Consider the following 17687-nt stretch of genomic DNA (forward strand, 5'->3'; position numbering starts at 1 on the left):
ATCCTTAGCACTGCATTTCAAGAATCTACCCGGTAATGTGTCTATTCAACACAATAAAAACATACCACAATCATTTAACAAATGAGGATGTTTAAGTGAGAAGATTTGTTTCACCCTGTGAAATTGGCCTAATGTCTGTGAACAGTGAAAACGGGATAAATAAAGAACAGAGCAACTTCAGATTACAGCAAAACAAAACAACACAACCCACCCAACCCATCAGATTAAATAACATTAAATATGACAGTCTTGAGAGAATGATAAATACAAGGATTTTTGCATAGGCCTCTGGAATACAGAGTCAGAATTATGGCCAATAAAACATCTGCTAGTCAGTCTAATTTTCTACCACTCTGACCTAATGAGTACTCAGAACCAAGAAGTCAAACAGAACAGCAATTTCATTGTCTAATAACTCAGAGAGGTATGAAATAATTTCTGCTATCCTGAAATAAATAGTGCAGCATTCTGGCATTTGTGGTCACCACAGACTTCAGCATTTGCTTAATTACTAAGATTGCAATACCATCTTTATTACAGACCAGCGATAAAACAAAGCACTCTCAAGAGAAACAGCTCATAACATCAGCCTCAGAACACGGCAGGATGAAGAATGCAAACCCCAAAGAAGATGCAATTTGGAACAGTGACTCAGGATTTGCAGGCTGCAGGTAGAGCAGGCTCCAAGGCAGTCACAAGACGGGAAGAGGCTAAGGGCATGGCATGGTGAGGTGAGATGTGCGAGCGGCCTCAGTGTGTCTTTGGTTTCGGGAGGCGGGAGTGCCGACCGGGGGGCATGCTGTCTCCGGAATGCAAACCAGAGGAGTGTGTCTGCACGTTTTCCTTTCTCTGGACTGGTGGCCTTGGGATGTTAGACTTTAGGGCAGTGTTCTGAGGCTCTGGAGGTACCGGTGTGGATTTCTGACTGCTCACTTGCTTGGATTTAACAAAGGACGTAGTTGGTGGGCGAAGTTTAGACACTTTCTGACTCTGTTTAACCTTTAGGTTATCCTGCCCAGATGTTTGCTGTGGCTGAGTTGAACTACTCGGTGGTAGACGCTCACATTCCTTGGAAGCAGTGGAATGATCTGCAGATCGTATGGGAACGGCCATGGTAGGAGGCACTAAAGCAGTTGGGGGTTTCACGATTCTTGAAGTCTTTGGCTGAGAAGCCTGGTTTGTGAATGAGGGTGGACCTTTCACAGATAATCCAGTCTGCACCTCTGGAGCATCAGCTCGTGTAGAGGTATGAAAGTGGGAACCAAGTGGTAATGTACCTTTCTTTTTACTAGCCACCTCTCCAGGGTCTTCAGTGTTTTTGTTTTTCAAATTGTCCAAATATGATGGATTTTCATCTTTTGTGTTTAACTGTACGCTCGTTAAAGAGTTTATGTCATTCAGGTTATTTGGGAGAGAGACATTTGCAGCATTTGGACTCTGATGATTTCTACTGTCATGCAGATCTGGTTTATGATATTCACTGTGGGCCTCGATATGTGGAGTTTTTATTAGTTTTCCCTGGGCGAGGTCTGTGGAATTGGGAAGGCTGCTGGAAGGCTGTAGTACTTGAGGCTGTTGAAGAGAAAATAACACAAGAATATATTATGCAGAGAAGACACCAGATACACTCAAAATCCAACGTGAGTTGACTGGATGCTTGATAAGGGCTGAATATCTGGGTTTTTAAATCAAAACTTTGACTTTGGCAAAACAAGATGGGTTGTGGGATGCGCACAAACGGAACTTGTAACTGAAGTGGAAAAAATATACCAGCACTGAAATAAACAACAACATAAAGACGGAAAAAGAAACAGATCGGCTTAAAAAGGAAACATGAAGAAGGCATGGTTGATGGTTTCACCCAAATCTGCAGGACAGCTCAAGAATTAATGTCAGTGCAGATCAATTCTAATAAGTGCTTAACCCAAAGCAACAGCTGTGTCCAGCTTTTATTTCTACTCACTGCATACTGACCTCAACCACCCCAACCTTTTTACTGTGCAGGCAGGCAGGGAGTTGGATGTACCACATGAACATTTCACAGGCCATTTCCTTGACTTACTGAGGCCAGAAAATATGGTGGAAGTATGTGCTAATCAGGCTACTGACTAAACTTAGGCAACTGTTTTATCTTGAACTGATTTTAAATGAGCTGATAAACAGAGTTCATGGGAATGTAGAGACCACACTCTACCACTGATAACCATGGGATAAAGAGAACTGTGGAAGATTTTACATTTTATCAGAAGATACAATCTAATCAGACACATATTAGACAAGAGAATTGCCAGTACCTCTTCTGAGTAATTTCTCTCTGCTCTGCCCTGTAAAGAGACTTAGAAGATCAATGGTGTACTAGCTTCACAAGACATCCTAGATCTGCAACTTGGATACAGATTTTGGAAGCTTTACTAAAAATTCTGTAATTCATGGAAAGACTTAAAATCTATTAAAACCTAAACTACAGTTTTAGCAGGTTTGGATAATTTTTCTCATTTTCATTACAAAGGAGGAGAACCAAACTCCTACCAACTAGTCATCACTCAACTACCTGGATTCTTACCAGCTGTCAGGTTGCATGCACACAGTAAACAGGCTTATTCTGTTTACTAGTGAAATAGAGTAAATAAAAAAGAAGCAATGTTCGTTTGGGAGATTTGACTACAAGTGTCATTTTAGTCACTCTCCTGAATTAGTCACAAGTTCTAAAGAGAAAACCCATTATTTATCTGGTCTTTTTAGCACTTGAGTCAGCAAGAGGAATCCAGTGATAGCTGTGCATGCCAGATTCCTGCTACACATTTATGGTCATAGCCAATCTCAGGACTCTAGGCTTTTCATCTTTTCCCTGGCAGGATTACTACTGAAAACTGAATCCTCAAAATTCCTCATCAAGGAAAAAAAAAAAATAAAATTAATGGTTAATGAGAGGAAAATCGAGGTTTCTCAGTCTATTTTTTATTTATGAGCAGTTTTTCCCTTTAGAATGTAACAGTTGTTTTCTAAGGAAAGGCAAAATCTGGACCAGTGACATCAACTATCAGATAGACACGTAAAGCTAATATCCTGAGCAGTCAAACGACAATTTTGGAAAGAGGGAAAAGATTAAAAAAAAAGGCAAAGAAGCCTCCAAAATGGTGTCAAATGAGTACCAAAACATTATTCCTTAAGTGACCCAAAACTAGCTTAACTTTGCGGATCCTTCTAAACCATACAATCCTACAGGAAGGAAATGTTAAACACAAGGAATAGTTCTGTACACTGAGAGCTTAAGTAAAATTAGTCTTCCAGATGTTTTTCCATTTTCCAGTGTTTATTATAATTATAATACAGAAGTTATTATCCTTCCAGTCTAGGAGTTGACAGGCCAATGTTAGCCAAAATGATTTACTGATTTGAGATCTCACCTGCAAAACCAAAACTGCTAATAATGAATGCAGAAAACAAAGCAATATGTACCTGATTCCCATGCAAATACTTCAACAAATAAATCATATTTTCTAATCCCACTTGAAGTAAAAAAAATTAAAACCTTTATAACCCACAGTATTGTGTCAAATGTGGAAAAATAATTGTCAGAAAATTTTTCTCCCCCAACTAGGAAGAGTTTTTAGATGCTAGTCTTCAAAAACACAGATAAATATCTAACCTAATAATAAAAGTTCTAACTTAATATCAAGTAATTCTAGCAATACTAATAAACAAAATTAAAAAATTGATAAGTTACAGAAGAAACTAAATTTGTATGGTAAGTTGAGTTAAACACAAACACATCTAAAGTACAACAAAGCCATCAAGGTTTCAATAATGCTATTTGAATTCTTCTGACAAATGCTAGGTAGTATTTGAGCTCTTCCCTTTGGGCAATTTTGCATTTTACATATAAAAATAGTCATATACATGTTTTCCTCATTATCTTTTATAACCTTAAAAGGTCTAAGCAGCTTATTACCTAGAAAGTTAGTGATACTAAAATGGCTATGTGCTCAGAATTATGAGGACACTAAAGCTCTGGTACCATCTTTGCCCTGTTGTTTTAAATACTGTACCGTGTTCTAATTGTCTATTTCTACTCAAGATCTGTCCAATTACCACAATGACAGATTTTCATATCATCAAATTTCTACATGCATTAACACTCAAAATGACACTAAAAGCAGCAAAATGCCACATGAAAAATATGCACTAACAGTTCACAAGGTATCCAACACTGACAACTGCATTATTGTCACCCACAGCTCCTATCTTTGTATTAAATACAAGTTCTCCTTTTACAAAGGAAGTCTTTGAAATTCTGACCATGCTACTGGTAAAAACAATAAGCCAGCTAAAGGACTGAAGTACTTGATGAATTCCATCACACAAAGGAGGAAAAGATAAAGAAGCATTCTGCCTTCCAGAAAAAAGGATATCATCTGCACTGTTTTGAATGCACTTCTGGTAATACTTCTGGGGTGGGACAGACCATGATTTGGAATAGATTGCCATACTACCCAGACTTCTATTTATGTCCCATAAAGAAAACATGCAGGTAGACAAACACCTGCACTCCTTTGGGATGCTCCTAAAATGCAAAGTTGGACTCAAACATTTCAAGTACAATGCAACCGAAGACACTTAGTTCTGCTCAAACTGGAAATACACTAGACAAAGTGCCTTATGCACATGCTCTTTTTTCTGCACAAAGAAACAGATTTTTCTGTACTGGCAAGAGTACAGAAAAAGACTTCAAAATATTGATGCACTATTCAAAATTACTCAATTCAGTCCCTACCTCATTAGCCTAAGAGATTTTTCTATTATTTCTCTCAAGTAAAACTGGCTGTTACATCATCCAGAGAAAGATGACATCCACGACGAGGATTACCACTATTATCAATGGTTATCAAGATGCTGAGGTTGTATTAGCTGTGTGCTGGAAAACTGAAACATTATATTGTACTGTTAAAGAAGTTAAATGGACTGTTAAAGTCAAAAATGTGGTCATGACATTCATCTCATTGAGATATTAATTCGTTAGCTGAAAATTCCCTTCAGTTTTGCTTTGTTTATCTTGATCCCCATCTCAATTCCCTTTATAATACCTCTGTATAATGAAATAAAGGCATTTTCTCCCTGCAGTATCTTGAGGAAGGAGGGAAGCGATGCAATGGAAAATCCAAGAACTGCATGCACATCTCCCACAGACATGCATCATGCATAGGGCAAAGAAAAATCCCAACAGTGAAAATGTGTGAGGGGGAGATGGGAATAAATCTGAAGTTGTACTGTACCACGCTTTATCACAGAAGTAATGGACTAACTTCTCAACTCCTTGCCAATGGCATAATGGAAAGCAGAGACAAGAAAAACACAAGGACAATGATGTCAGAGGACTAAGACAAAACAATGAGCAATTGCCATGACAGAACTGCAACTTTTCAACATTTCAATTGCAATTACCATGTCCCCCAGTGGTTTTTAATCCTCCTTCAAGAAACAAAGGTAGCAACAGTATTTAAGTAATGCAGTACAAAAACATTTATAGCAAGACCTGCAAGGAATACCTTTGCTCTTATAACTTCAAGGTTCTTAGCAGTTAATCTCTCACATTACAAATACTGCAACTAGGATTTGTGTGTATTATTACAGCTATATAAAAGAAAAATCTTTGCATCCACGCATATGTAAGTTCAACATCTAACCTTGAATAACAAGGTCATTAAAGGCACAGCATTCCATGCTTGGATCATATTGTCCATATTTCAGTAACTCATCTTCCTAGCAACTCACCCATGAGCTGGAAGAGATGACTACTACAGGTTCCTTTTGGAAAGGGGTGGAAGGGAAGGGTCACAAACCCGACTATGTAATTCTTTAATTTCCTCATCAGTTCTGCCATCCTTCCTGTCACTGCCTTGGCAGAGGATAAGCTATCATTTCAAACAACAGCCTGTTCAGACACAGCCCTGCTGAAAGGCTGCATCAGACAGCTCTCATTTTCCACCTCTGGAAAACATCAACATTTCATGCCTTAAACCTGTAGCATTTGCTAATACCTTCTTTTTGAACTTTTCTTTTTCTTTCCCTTTGATCTAGTTATATTATATCCTTATTTCAGCATTAAAATATAGGATTCTGCAGTATGGAGAATGAGTTCAAATAATGACACAAAACAACTGTATTTTTTTAAAACCATCATTCACCACAGCCACGAGGCTAGTAAAATAATGGGTAATGTGGCAAAGCATTGTTTTTTTTCCTGCACAGACTGTAAAGAAACTCCAACTTAAAAAATTCTATTTTTTCGAAGAAAAATTTCTTCAAGTAATATATAACTACATCAAGCCAACTATTTCATCCACAAATGTAAATGTATGTGCAGGAAGCAAATAAATATGACCATACACATAATCAAGGTGTTTTTTGCAAAAATAAATTTAGTTATGTACAAGAGACATTTCTCTTGTAGTTGACCCTGAAAGTCCTGAAGTTGGGAGGAAAGGAGTTTTTCCTAAAAGACTCTTCTTCATATAGCTTAACATTCTTGGAGCAAAAATAATTACATAAAAAAGACAATGTAATTCCAGGATGTTTTTAATAATTTGTCACAGAACTTCCCAGCTAATGCTCTAGAGCAACGTGGTTCTAACACAAACACTTTGTACACCCTACAAAGCTGTACCAGTCAATAAAGCTTTGGAAACATTTCAGCACATTTCAGAGCAATGTGTCTTTGTTTAAAAGCAAATGCATGAAAAAGCACAGCCTGGATCTGATTTACAGTCACTGGCATAGAGTAGCTTTCCTCCTGGTGATAACAAGCTGTGTGTCACCTGCTAGAATTGCTTAGATATCTGCAATACTTACATACAAAAAGTCTAAATGCTTCTTCCAGGACGTGCACAGTAAGTGGAGATGTAACAACTGCAATGCTTGAATAACAAAGCAGTTTTGATCAGCATTTCTGTGTGGAGAAGCACTTGGGCTAAGGGGTCTAGAGAAGGTGGTGTAATATTCTTGTATTACAACACAAACTCATGATTGCTTCCTTACCAATGAGTATTCAAAATGTTTGTTTCTAGACATTTCTAGACATCATTAAAGCTCCAGAACACAACTGGAAAGGTTTTAACTGTATTGAACAAAGTTTGAGATGTCATCAAAATTTGCTTATCCAATAACCAAAAGAAAAGTAAGTGACCATTACACAGGAGTTTAGTTCAAGACACATCAGAATTACATTAACAAAATCATACGGTTTTTATTCCTAAAATGAGAAAAGCAATGTACTGTTATCAAAGTGTTTATGAAACACAAAGCACTGAATTGTTTCCAAGGCTGGTGAAAAAACATGAAATTAATAAATGTGGAAGTATTAAAAATTAATTGTCATTAAAAGTGAAAAACATACATCCAGTGCTGAAGTGTACTGCAGCGCAGTGAGGCAAGTTCAGCAGCAGGTGTGCTGACATTGTGAGATTGTGACATTGGTGCTTAGAGAGAACCATAAACCTACACTAGTGTAATATTACCTAGCAGAGATATATTTCCTGTCTTGTACAGCAGGAGGGAAATTATTTTTAGTTGTTTATACACTGTAATACGAACAGTTTACAGATTTACACCCTTATAATATACAGTGCCTGTAAGTGATCTATGTATCAATCAGCTATCAATAGCACAGTGAAGAAACCTGCAGAATTCACAGGCAGAGATGATACTTTAGGTTCAGGATTCAGAAGTTAGGAAAGAAGTGCTTGACTTCCATTTCTATACAGAAAACATAATCAGATAAAACCTGAGACTACTTCATGTTTCCATCATCTTCTCTGTATTATTGCAAAAGAACACTGACATTTTCAGTCAATGTTTCAGGCTGTCCTACACTCAGTGGTGATGCCCAGCTCACCAGTTGCCTCAAAACCCCATATTTGGCATTTCATATAAGCTCAAAAACCAGAACACTGAAACCACTGAGCCAAGTGGGAAAGAAGGATACTAGCGACCGTTCCAGTAATGTTCTACTTCACAGAACTGCTTACACAGTGATAAATCATTGATTTTTTCAAGAGTTTAATCAAAAATGTCTAAGGAACCTTCTAACTTATACCATATTTTTATTCCCAGTGTTGCTCTATAGGGTAGACCTAAGGCTTAAAGGAAAAAGCTAGGAACACTCCACTAGTGGAAACTTACTTTCCTAGACAATACATTAGTTAAAATTTAGGTTAACTAGTCAAGGTCCTATTTTCATTTACTTTACTTCCTTTACTAGCAATTCATTGAATGCATACTAAAATTTTTTTTAAAAAAATATATATAAATTAATCTAATAAAATAAAATCATAAAATTTAATATAAAAATATGTAAGATCCATACTGAAAATTCCAACCTGCATAAGTAATAAAAGTTTACTACGAAATCCCGAATACGAGGCCACCCTTGTTATTTGAGGGATGAGGTGGAGGCTCAGAAAACTATCAAGATGAGCGAGCAAAGTTTTCTTCTTCAGCTGAGCAGCCACTGTGAATGGTCTGACACCAGAGGCTCATGTGGTAGCTGGGACACCATCCTCCCATTCCGACTCCAGTCGCCAAACCCCAAAACCGTAACATTTATATGATCCTCAGGTCTAGAACTAATCGCCTTGAGGTTAGTCTGTTGACAGGACAGTGAATCACCCAGGCTGTGCAACTGCAGGCCCCTCCACACAGCAAGAGAAGGCACACTCATCAGATTTTGGGGTTCTACGTTCATTACACACACAGAATCCCACATCAAACACCACAGAAAAATGAAGCACATCCCTTGTTGCACAGAGAAAAGCCCATGAAACAGGCTGTGCATTCCTGATGAGTTGTTTACATGAATACTGTCACAGAAAAATCAAGAGAGTATTTGAAGCACAGTTTACAAAACATTAGAATTTTTTTTTTCTGGTTTTTGATATAAGTAAGGATCATTGCAGTGTGAAATATAGGTAAGCTTAGTTTTCCAAGGTGCAGCTTACTCTTCAGATCTCCGTTGGCCCCGGAAATCTTACTTTGTTTCTATAATTTTCCTTTATTTCTTTTACAAATACACTCTTGAGCTTTGCTAGGCACTGTAATTTGCAATTACAGTACATTTAAAAAATATAACTTTAGCATTATGAAGTAGTTATATTTCTTCAAACACTTATCTGTTCAAAATGCAATACCAAAGCACAAAATAAGACTTACCATTTCTCTATGTCTACGTAAGCATACAGTTTTAAAATCAGCAATTGTCTTTTGTTTTGCAGATCCAAGCCAAGTGAACAAATGCATCTTACATCAGCCCACATTGTAGCTAGCACATAAGGAACGTTAATAAATCATGCAAGTTGGGCAACAGCCACTTCCAACGTAAGAGAAGCCTTTTTACAACAAATACCAGAGGGGTGGGGGGAAGAAATTAGTTTGAGGGAAGCCATTCTGAAAAGTTAAAGCTTTTTGTGAGAGACAATGCAAGTGACACTTTCCCACCAACACTTTTCTGTACAACCACAATGCATTCACGTGAACACACCCACGGACGCGCGTGCGGACGTGTGAGCAAACAGAACACACACGGACAGGAGAGTGCATCACAGCCATGGAAAACAGGGAAATGCAGCAAGCAAGACTGATGTTAAGACAAGACTGGAAACAAGGGCCTACTCGGGTTTGCCTGAAGAACTGCTGAGGTCTATTGGCATTTAATAACTGTTATAAAACTAAAAGTTGTAGCTGCTCGTACGCTGGCCAAAGGAAGCAGTTTGTTAGCCACAGACTATCGTGTATGACTGGAGATCTGCCTGAGAGAGGAGGAGACTACGAGATGAACAGTGCGTGCAAAGGGGAAGCTTCTACTGGAACACGGTGAGGGAGATGAGTGAGAGGTACAGACTCACTCTGTCTGCGGTGCGGTGGAACACTCCGAGGGATGCCCTGGAATGAGCCCTGCCAGGGAGAGAAGGAGGGAGCAGAATACCCACCCTGTGCAGAAAGAGAGAGGGGGAAAAGTATAATAAAAAAAGAGAACAGGGAAAAACAAGACACCAAAAAGCGACACTGTTCTTTTTCTTTATGCCCCAGAAAGGTATCATTATATTTTCAGTTGTTCTACTTGGTAAAAGCAAGTGTTACACGCTACCAAAGCCCAGATGTCCTAAACTAGTCAGAAATCTTACAAAATACCTCCAATTTTTGTTCAATATATAAGCATACATTTCTAAGATAGTTTTAGGGGAAGAGTACAAAAGCTGAGCCTTTAATGATTAAAAACACATGATAAAATTGTATTTTTACAGCTTTCAAAAGTATTTCAAAAATGCCTCCTATTAGAAATGCTACCAAGTAGTAGCTTGCTTAGTTCTAATCTACTGGAAAACCAGTCAACTTTAGCTTACAAAAGTTTCTAATCCATAGAAACAAATTTTCCAGCAAGTCCTGGTGCTTTAGAGGCCACTTTACTCCAGTTTCATCAGTATTATTATTGTGGCAGAGAAGAGGTGACATGGAACTGTTTTCCTTGCACTTTGCTCTTGGAGCTTGACTCTTCTGTCAGAGGACCAGGGAACTATGCAGATCCATGCAGTGCAGGGTTTGCATGTCAGAGCTCTCAAATAACCAGAAGTGTGACACACTGCGGTTGCTACATTCTCAAAACAAGAAAAAGTAATTTTCTTAGTACTTTTCCTTTTCCCCACATCCTTACCTTTGCAAATCCAAGCTGCAACTTCCCTCTTAAACAACACAATCTTAATTTCCTATTTCAGCAGGACAGGTTTAAGGATTTACAATCCTTTTACCATTTAAGTGGCTGAAAACTGCTTTTCTGAGTAACACTGGTACTACAGTAATGACTGCCCCACTGCCTCCTGACCAACAGCAACAAACTGTGACTACTCTGGGAGCCAGCAGGATGAAGGTATCTGAACAGCACCTGCATGACAGAAAACACAAACCCAGTTTGCCCCTCCTCTCCAGTCTCTGCTGCAGATCACACTGCCATGGCTGTAAATAATAAAGTATTTTACTTCCATGCTGTTTTTAAAACAATGTTAAACATCACATTATTTCTATAAATATTCTTCTTTTATTTGTCTTAGGAGAGTTTTAAACATTTCCCTGATCTTCCAGTTAGCCTTACCTAATCAGATTTTAGCCAATATTATTTCAGGTTTCAGTACTGCTAAGATGAAACTTAACAATTGCATTTAACCAAGTCTTAGAATCTGCTAGTCAGAACACTTTTCCTATAGAATAGGAAATAAAGAAAAAAGCCTGACAAGACTCCTTTATTGTTCTCCAGAAGCTGAGATAAAACAATTATTGCAGCAAAATCTAAGGGGAAGAACGAAATAAGTTCTTCAGTCTGATTATCTCTAGATGGAGGTATTGATTACCTAATGTGTTCTTATAGTCCTCCATCAGTGGTCATTTAGATCACAATTTTCAGACTGCTGCATGTAAATGCTGGAACACTACTAGCTTCATTCAAGCAATGTGACAAAATAATATAATGTGCTGCATCAGCTGAATAGGTACATACATTAAATACATAAACAGTCCTGAGAACACAATTTATCCATCAATGACTGATGAGAAAATTATCAAACGCTTTGGATTTTCATAGTGTGATACGAAAGAACACTACATTTTACATGTTTGCTCACATTTCATCCAAAATTGTGCCAGGGTGCTGGAAAACCAAGAAAAACTCTTTCCATTCTCTAAACATAACTGAATCTCCACATAGGGGAAAACACCTTATCACCAAGCACAAGTGTGATTTTGCACAGATCCATCTGAGTTGGCAATGGGCTTTTTCCAGACTTCTTTGAAATTTTTAACATGTTAAGAATGGAGGTGACCATTTTATATACTCTCCCTTTTACTCTCTGAAAAGAGAGATTAAGGGAAGCACAAGCCATCTGAGCTACATAACAGCTAGGACACTATTATAAAGGCAAAGAAATATTTACATGTCTTGATATGTTCCAGAAATATTTAAGCATCCATATTAGCACTTCAAAGCACAGCACTAAGTACAATCTTCTCAAAAATTCTTCACAGTATTTTATCATTGCTCTGACTGGAGAGATAAATGAAGAAAGTGCAAGTGACTTCCTTGAATTTTTTGCCTGCTGAACTGAACTGGTCTCTAGGCGTATTTTAATCCCCTTCTCCCAAATGCTGCAGTTGGCATTGCTTCATATAGGTAAGTTTCAAATAAATGCCAGATTTTTTTGTAATAGATGAATAAATAAATATTTTTTTTTTTCTAAAAATACCCCAAAACAATTGTTGTTTAACTGTACAATAAAGAAGGTAATTAAAATCAACATCAATTTAAAAAGTAAGGATCAGCAGATACAGCACTGGGAATGTATTAAGATGAATGTTGACTTAAACAGATTATAAAAATTATAAAGAATGTTCCAATCCCATTGATATAGCACATTAAGATTTAGTATCTGCAAATATGCCTGTTTTACAAAAAGATTAATTTCATTTTAATAGTAATTATTGTTCAAAACTCCATCCAACAGATTTACCAAGCTTTCTCCTTTAAACATCAACTCAGATTCATCTCCTATTACTCCAATGTGCACTGAGGTTCCCAAGAAATCCAAAGAGGAGGAAAAAAGAAACACACTAATAAACACATCTCCTCAGATGATGGTACATATTCAAAATACTCAGATAATGTGGCAGTTTTCTTCCAAAAGTAAGAAAGAAGAAAAACCTGAATCACCACTTATTTATTACAATGTCTATAAAACTCACAAGCAAGGAATTCTAGAACTGAAAGATGAGAACGTGACTTACCTCAACTTCTATTACAAAAAACCAAACCCAAACAAAAAAAATCTGATGGAATTCTTCAGGACTCTGAAGCAACTTTGTCCACTAAGACTTTAATGTTAGACAGCAGTTTGAACAGTCCCTCCCCACAGCTATTATGTGCATCCAGCCACTACCCTTAAATCCCATTCCTCTTATTTTCCAGATAATGGATTTGTGAAATAGCAAAGGAATCCCCAAAGAGAAATTTAAAACAACATGAGATTCAGGAGTGGAAAAATAAGAGCAGCTGAGATAAAGCAGCCTACAAACCAGAAGGACAAATGTTCTTCTGAGATCCTGATGAATTGTACTATTGCTTTATGTTGTACTAAATGCTTTATGAAGTTCTGACTATAAATGCACTGGGAAAGCCTGGTGGCTGTTTCTTTTTTTAAATGCTACTATTAAGACTAAGGCCAGAGTTTTTCATTGTTAGTTATGAGCAGACTTCAGCCTTAGAATAAGAAATCACATGAACATAAGCAATTGCTTCTGCCAGGAAAGGAGAAGCAAAGTATTTCCAAGGTATTGCTGCACAGTAATTTTAGCCCAACAGCCAGATATTCCAGTTCTTTTCCCAAGGATACACCAACATGCAAAACTGCTACTGCTTTAAGAAGTCTTTTCTGCTGCAGAAACAATTACAAATACAGCACAGATCCTTTTTTAAATTCATACAACTGGAGCCTCTGAGCACTTCAATGAGGAGATGTTTTTTGCTGCCTCCCACCAAGCACTGCCAGTTGTCTCAGAGCTTCACATCATGAACAAACCTAGAATGACAGGCTTCAATACTGAGGCAAAGAAAATGTTTCTGCAGCAGTCTTCTCTTACTGACCTAGTACCCAGAAAGAGAGCACAAATGAGCAGTTCTGACATGCAATACTCTCTTTCTGAAAGTATTCAGATGAAAAGCATCACCAACCTAGTGTTATGTGCTGCTTTACACTAAACCAACAAGAAGGGTTCAAGGATATCTCTACTGTGTAGTCCCTACATGTCATGCACAGTCACAGCACAAAAGACATGTGCACAGTATGACCACCTAGTCCAGCTAAGGTTTTATTTCACCAAGTACATGTATAAGAACATGAAGCAAACAGCAGAGCATTGAAGAGTGAAAGAAACCAAGGATGGATGTGAAGATGAACACATACAGTGACTGAACTTCAAAAGCTGCAAGTTTAAATTAATGGTTGTGAAGATGACGCATACAGGATGTTTAAGGCTTAGATGGAAGGACATCAAACCTTCTGGATTAAAAACCTTCTGGACTAAAACCAGAAGGACAACAATACACAAAGACAAAGGATTACAAAGGTTCATCAAAACAACTGACGTGAAAGGAATGACAAACTGAAACAAAATTCAAAAGAGAGACAAAGAATATCTCAGTGCAAAAGTAGAGAAAAGATGGAACAAAGAACAAGATCATGCATGCTCCCACACAAATTGACAGGTTCTGTTGTCATTTTAGCAGAGACAAGAATTAACTTGTACACACATTTAGGCAACAAAGCTCATTCTCATCACTGTGAGCTGTTACCAAGGGGAAACACCCAGCTTTTACTGTACACACTATTTATTCTTCCAGGGAGTGGAAGAGCAACCAGCAACTACAAGGAACTGGTCCTCACAAGCCAGAATCTTCTGCAAGTATCTTCGACCAAATTCAGGACTTTGCAGTTTGCTCTCATGTCACTTACTTCTCAGTATCTGCGAACATCCTTTCCAGCCCAAGAAACCAAATGATTTATTGACAAAAACTTGACTTCTAACCCCTTTACCCTCAAAGTCTTGAAAATATTTACTATCAGACAAATATCCTGCAAAGCCTGAAAGTCAAGTGTGGCAATGGATAATAAGGCTTTTTTTTCTTGTAAGCTGTCCATTAACACTAATTTCTTCAAGTAATTTTTATCTTCTTCCAGGGTTTGGTTATTTTCTTCCATGACAGTAAAATCATGAGACACACTAAATGGAATGAATTCTGTGCAAGAGACCTGTAAGAGATCCTTTCAGAAATGTCATGGTCTACCTTGCCAGCAAATATTTGTACAAGCCATTATCCCAAGGACAGCTAACCAAGAATAAAACACAAATAATAAGAAGTTACCTAAATTTTAAGCATCCTGCCCGGACACTTAGAAGAAATACCAGGTCACAGACACAGCAAACAGGCAGTAAGTAGCTACCTATTAATTTTTAAGAAGTCAAATTTCCCAAATATTTCTTTCCAGACCCTGGTTTTTATTATGTGAGCACTAAGTTCCAAGAATTAAGTTAAAGTTACACAACTTCCACTTATGTACATATTTACCTTTAAATATGAAAAAACCTAAAATTACTTTGAAAAACTGTGGCCCCTGAAGAGAACACCAGACAAGTTTATAATCACATTAGAATGGGCCATTTTCTACAAATATTTAATAATAAAGAAAATATGTGAACATGACTTTTAAAAACTAATATGTTTAATGATATCTACTTATTTATTTAATGGCAGAACAATGAATTGATCAGAAATTCCAGCCATTTCAAATGGCCGGCTGAATTGCTGGAATTCATATGGTCTTAAATTCCTAACTGAAATAGCTGCTTTCCACTCTCACTGCTTCCTAGTGCATTCTAGAATCTATTCTTTATGACACACTACATTAACAATGTTTGTTAAGCATGTTTCAGTAAGCATTTATAGTATTCCTTGGAACACTAAATCACTGTGTTCCCAGACTGGTACTGACTTCTAAAGAATAAATACATTGTATCAGTTCTGATTTTTATAGAATATATAGAATTTATAAATAGTCACACTAATTTTTAAAATTTTGATACCTGAAATACCTAATATCCACCATAAATTAAAATGACTGGCATCAACACTAATAGAAAAAACTGAAATAGATAAATATTCATCAAAATTGAAAACTATGAACAAGCTTAAAAGAGCAAAAACCTAAGATGCCTCAAAGGAGCCATTCTGTCATTGCCAAGATTTCAATTACAATTTGGTTCAAAAATAAAAAAACTAGTCTATATATATATATATATATAAAAAAACCCTAGTCTACATAAAAACCTGATAATTTAATAAACATTATTTCATTATTTATACCACATATAGGACCAAAACCCATGATTTTTCTTAGTCTTTATTCTTAGATCAGTTTTCTATATTAAATGACCATTAAACTGAACAGGAATGTTAATAAAACAAAACTGTTTCTTTAAGAGCCTGTTGGGATTTGAGTAGTGAGAATATGTCTTCCTTAGGTGTCTCCTTCTATTTATTATACTCTTACCTCAAGAAAATAAGAGCTGAATGTGTCTCCTTTCTATTGCAACAGATGTTTTTTGTTATTAGGTTCCAAATCAAAAACTGTTTTTTACATTTACATGTCTATTAAGCCATGCAAGGAAGCATCCAAATGCATGTTAGCAGAGGAAGCATTAAACCAGAAAGTTGAGGTCTGACCATTAGAACTGAAATTTGGCTGCACCAAGCAGACCACTTGCTCCTTGAAGAAATCCCACATTACAGAGTTCCTGTTTCTGTTGGCTGACAAAGCCTGTAACTTACAAATATGCATGTGAAGACACTGAAAAAACCCAAAAAACATGCCCAAAGCATTCTGCCCAAAACTTCCCAGCTATCAAAAGGTCCTGAAAAGCAGCATAGTTTCAGAATTTGTTAACAGTTCATGTATTGTCCTAAGTCCTTTATCAAATGAATGAGAAACTTTGCACATGGATAAAAGTACCAGGTTGTTTGGATTGTGCAGGTAAAATGATCATATGCCTAGAAATGTGTATGTGTATCATATACAGATATCCACACACCCAACCACAGTACAGCACAGCTTCCTTAAGCTCTTCTTCAAGATACTGTCCCTTAACACAAACTTCCTCCTGACAAAAAGAAAAAAAACATCTTTTTGAACAAAATTACAATATACTGGCTAACTTGACCCAAACCAGACAATTGTGCTGAGTGACTCCTTGTGCTTGAGACAGCAACTCAAATTCCCCATCTTCTCCAACAGCTTTGTCATATCAATTAATGCCACAAGTTGCACAAACTAAAACTTGTGTAGTTAGCAACTAACTTTCCAAGACTATTAATCTTGTCTCTGAAGCCATGTGATAAATGAGCTAGAAAAAAAAGAAGATGGAAACAATAGACACTAACCTTGTAACAGTATGAATGCACAAAGACATCCGATGAACAGCAAACACATGAAATTAAATTGGGAAAAAGAAACAATGCAAGGGCTCAGAAGCCCCAAAGTAAAAGGAGAAGAAACAAATGGGATGAACCAGGATGTTACATGTATGTGGGAGAGAAGAAGTGTCAAAGCAACCCAGAAGCTACTTAAGGTTATAATCTTATGACAGTGGGTTCTTATCAGACAGAAAGGTTGGAAGACATGGGTAAGGCTGCTTGCCAGTAACTGGTGAACATACAGCTTAGTGGTGCCTCTGCCCTAGTGCTATATATTTAAAAGAGCAATTTTAGAAGGGTAGCAGGGGTGATTCATCTTTATTACAAGCTTATATCAAGTAACGCAGTGTAGGATAAAAACAAAGAAACAAAAAAATCCAACCCATTTTTAACCTTTTAATATAATGTCCTATGTTTTCTAGCTAGAGCAGTAGCTTCAAGATCCAAATGCTATTTGCTGGTAATTAACAAAAGCTTTGTTTAGCAAAAGTAATTTCTTCTTATTATATAATTTCAAATATGTTGTCCCTCACCCATCTTAAATGTTCTATTGGTGTTTCATGAAGAATGTAAATTGTACACAGTGGAAACAAATGTGATCCATGCAACAACATATGGGAATGAAGAT

The 17687-nt window shown here is 37.0% G+C and overlaps 1 protein-coding gene across 20 annotated transcripts in view; it reads right to left on the bottom strand.

The window, feature by feature from the left end:
* Positions 1–512: 512 nt before the first annotated feature.
* CCSER2 (coiled-coil serine rich protein 2) overlaps positions 513–17687 on the bottom strand; it is a 58158-nt gene continuing 40983 nt past the window's right edge. For 10 of the 20 annotated variants that reach the window (XM_086900590.1, XM_086900597.1, XM_086900595.1 and 7 more), the window contains one exon: positions 513–1572. In XM_086900590.1, the coding sequence (XP_086756716.1) occupies positions 751–1572 (822 nt within the window). In that variant the 3' untranslated portion in view covers positions 513–750. Of the gene's footprint in view, positions 1573–5273; positions 5314–9896; positions 9982–17687 lie in introns of all 20 variants that reach the window. The other 10 variants (XM_086900607.1, XM_086900603.1, XM_086900602.1 and 7 more) reach the window with 2 other exon arrangements.

This window comes from Cyanistes caeruleus, chromosome 8, assembly GCF_971803275.1.
Source record: "Cyanistes caeruleus chromosome 8, bCyaCae1.hap1.1, whole genome shotgun sequence".
NCBI classification, from domain to species: domain Eukaryota; kingdom Metazoa; phylum Chordata; class Aves; order Passeriformes; family Paridae; genus Cyanistes; species Cyanistes caeruleus.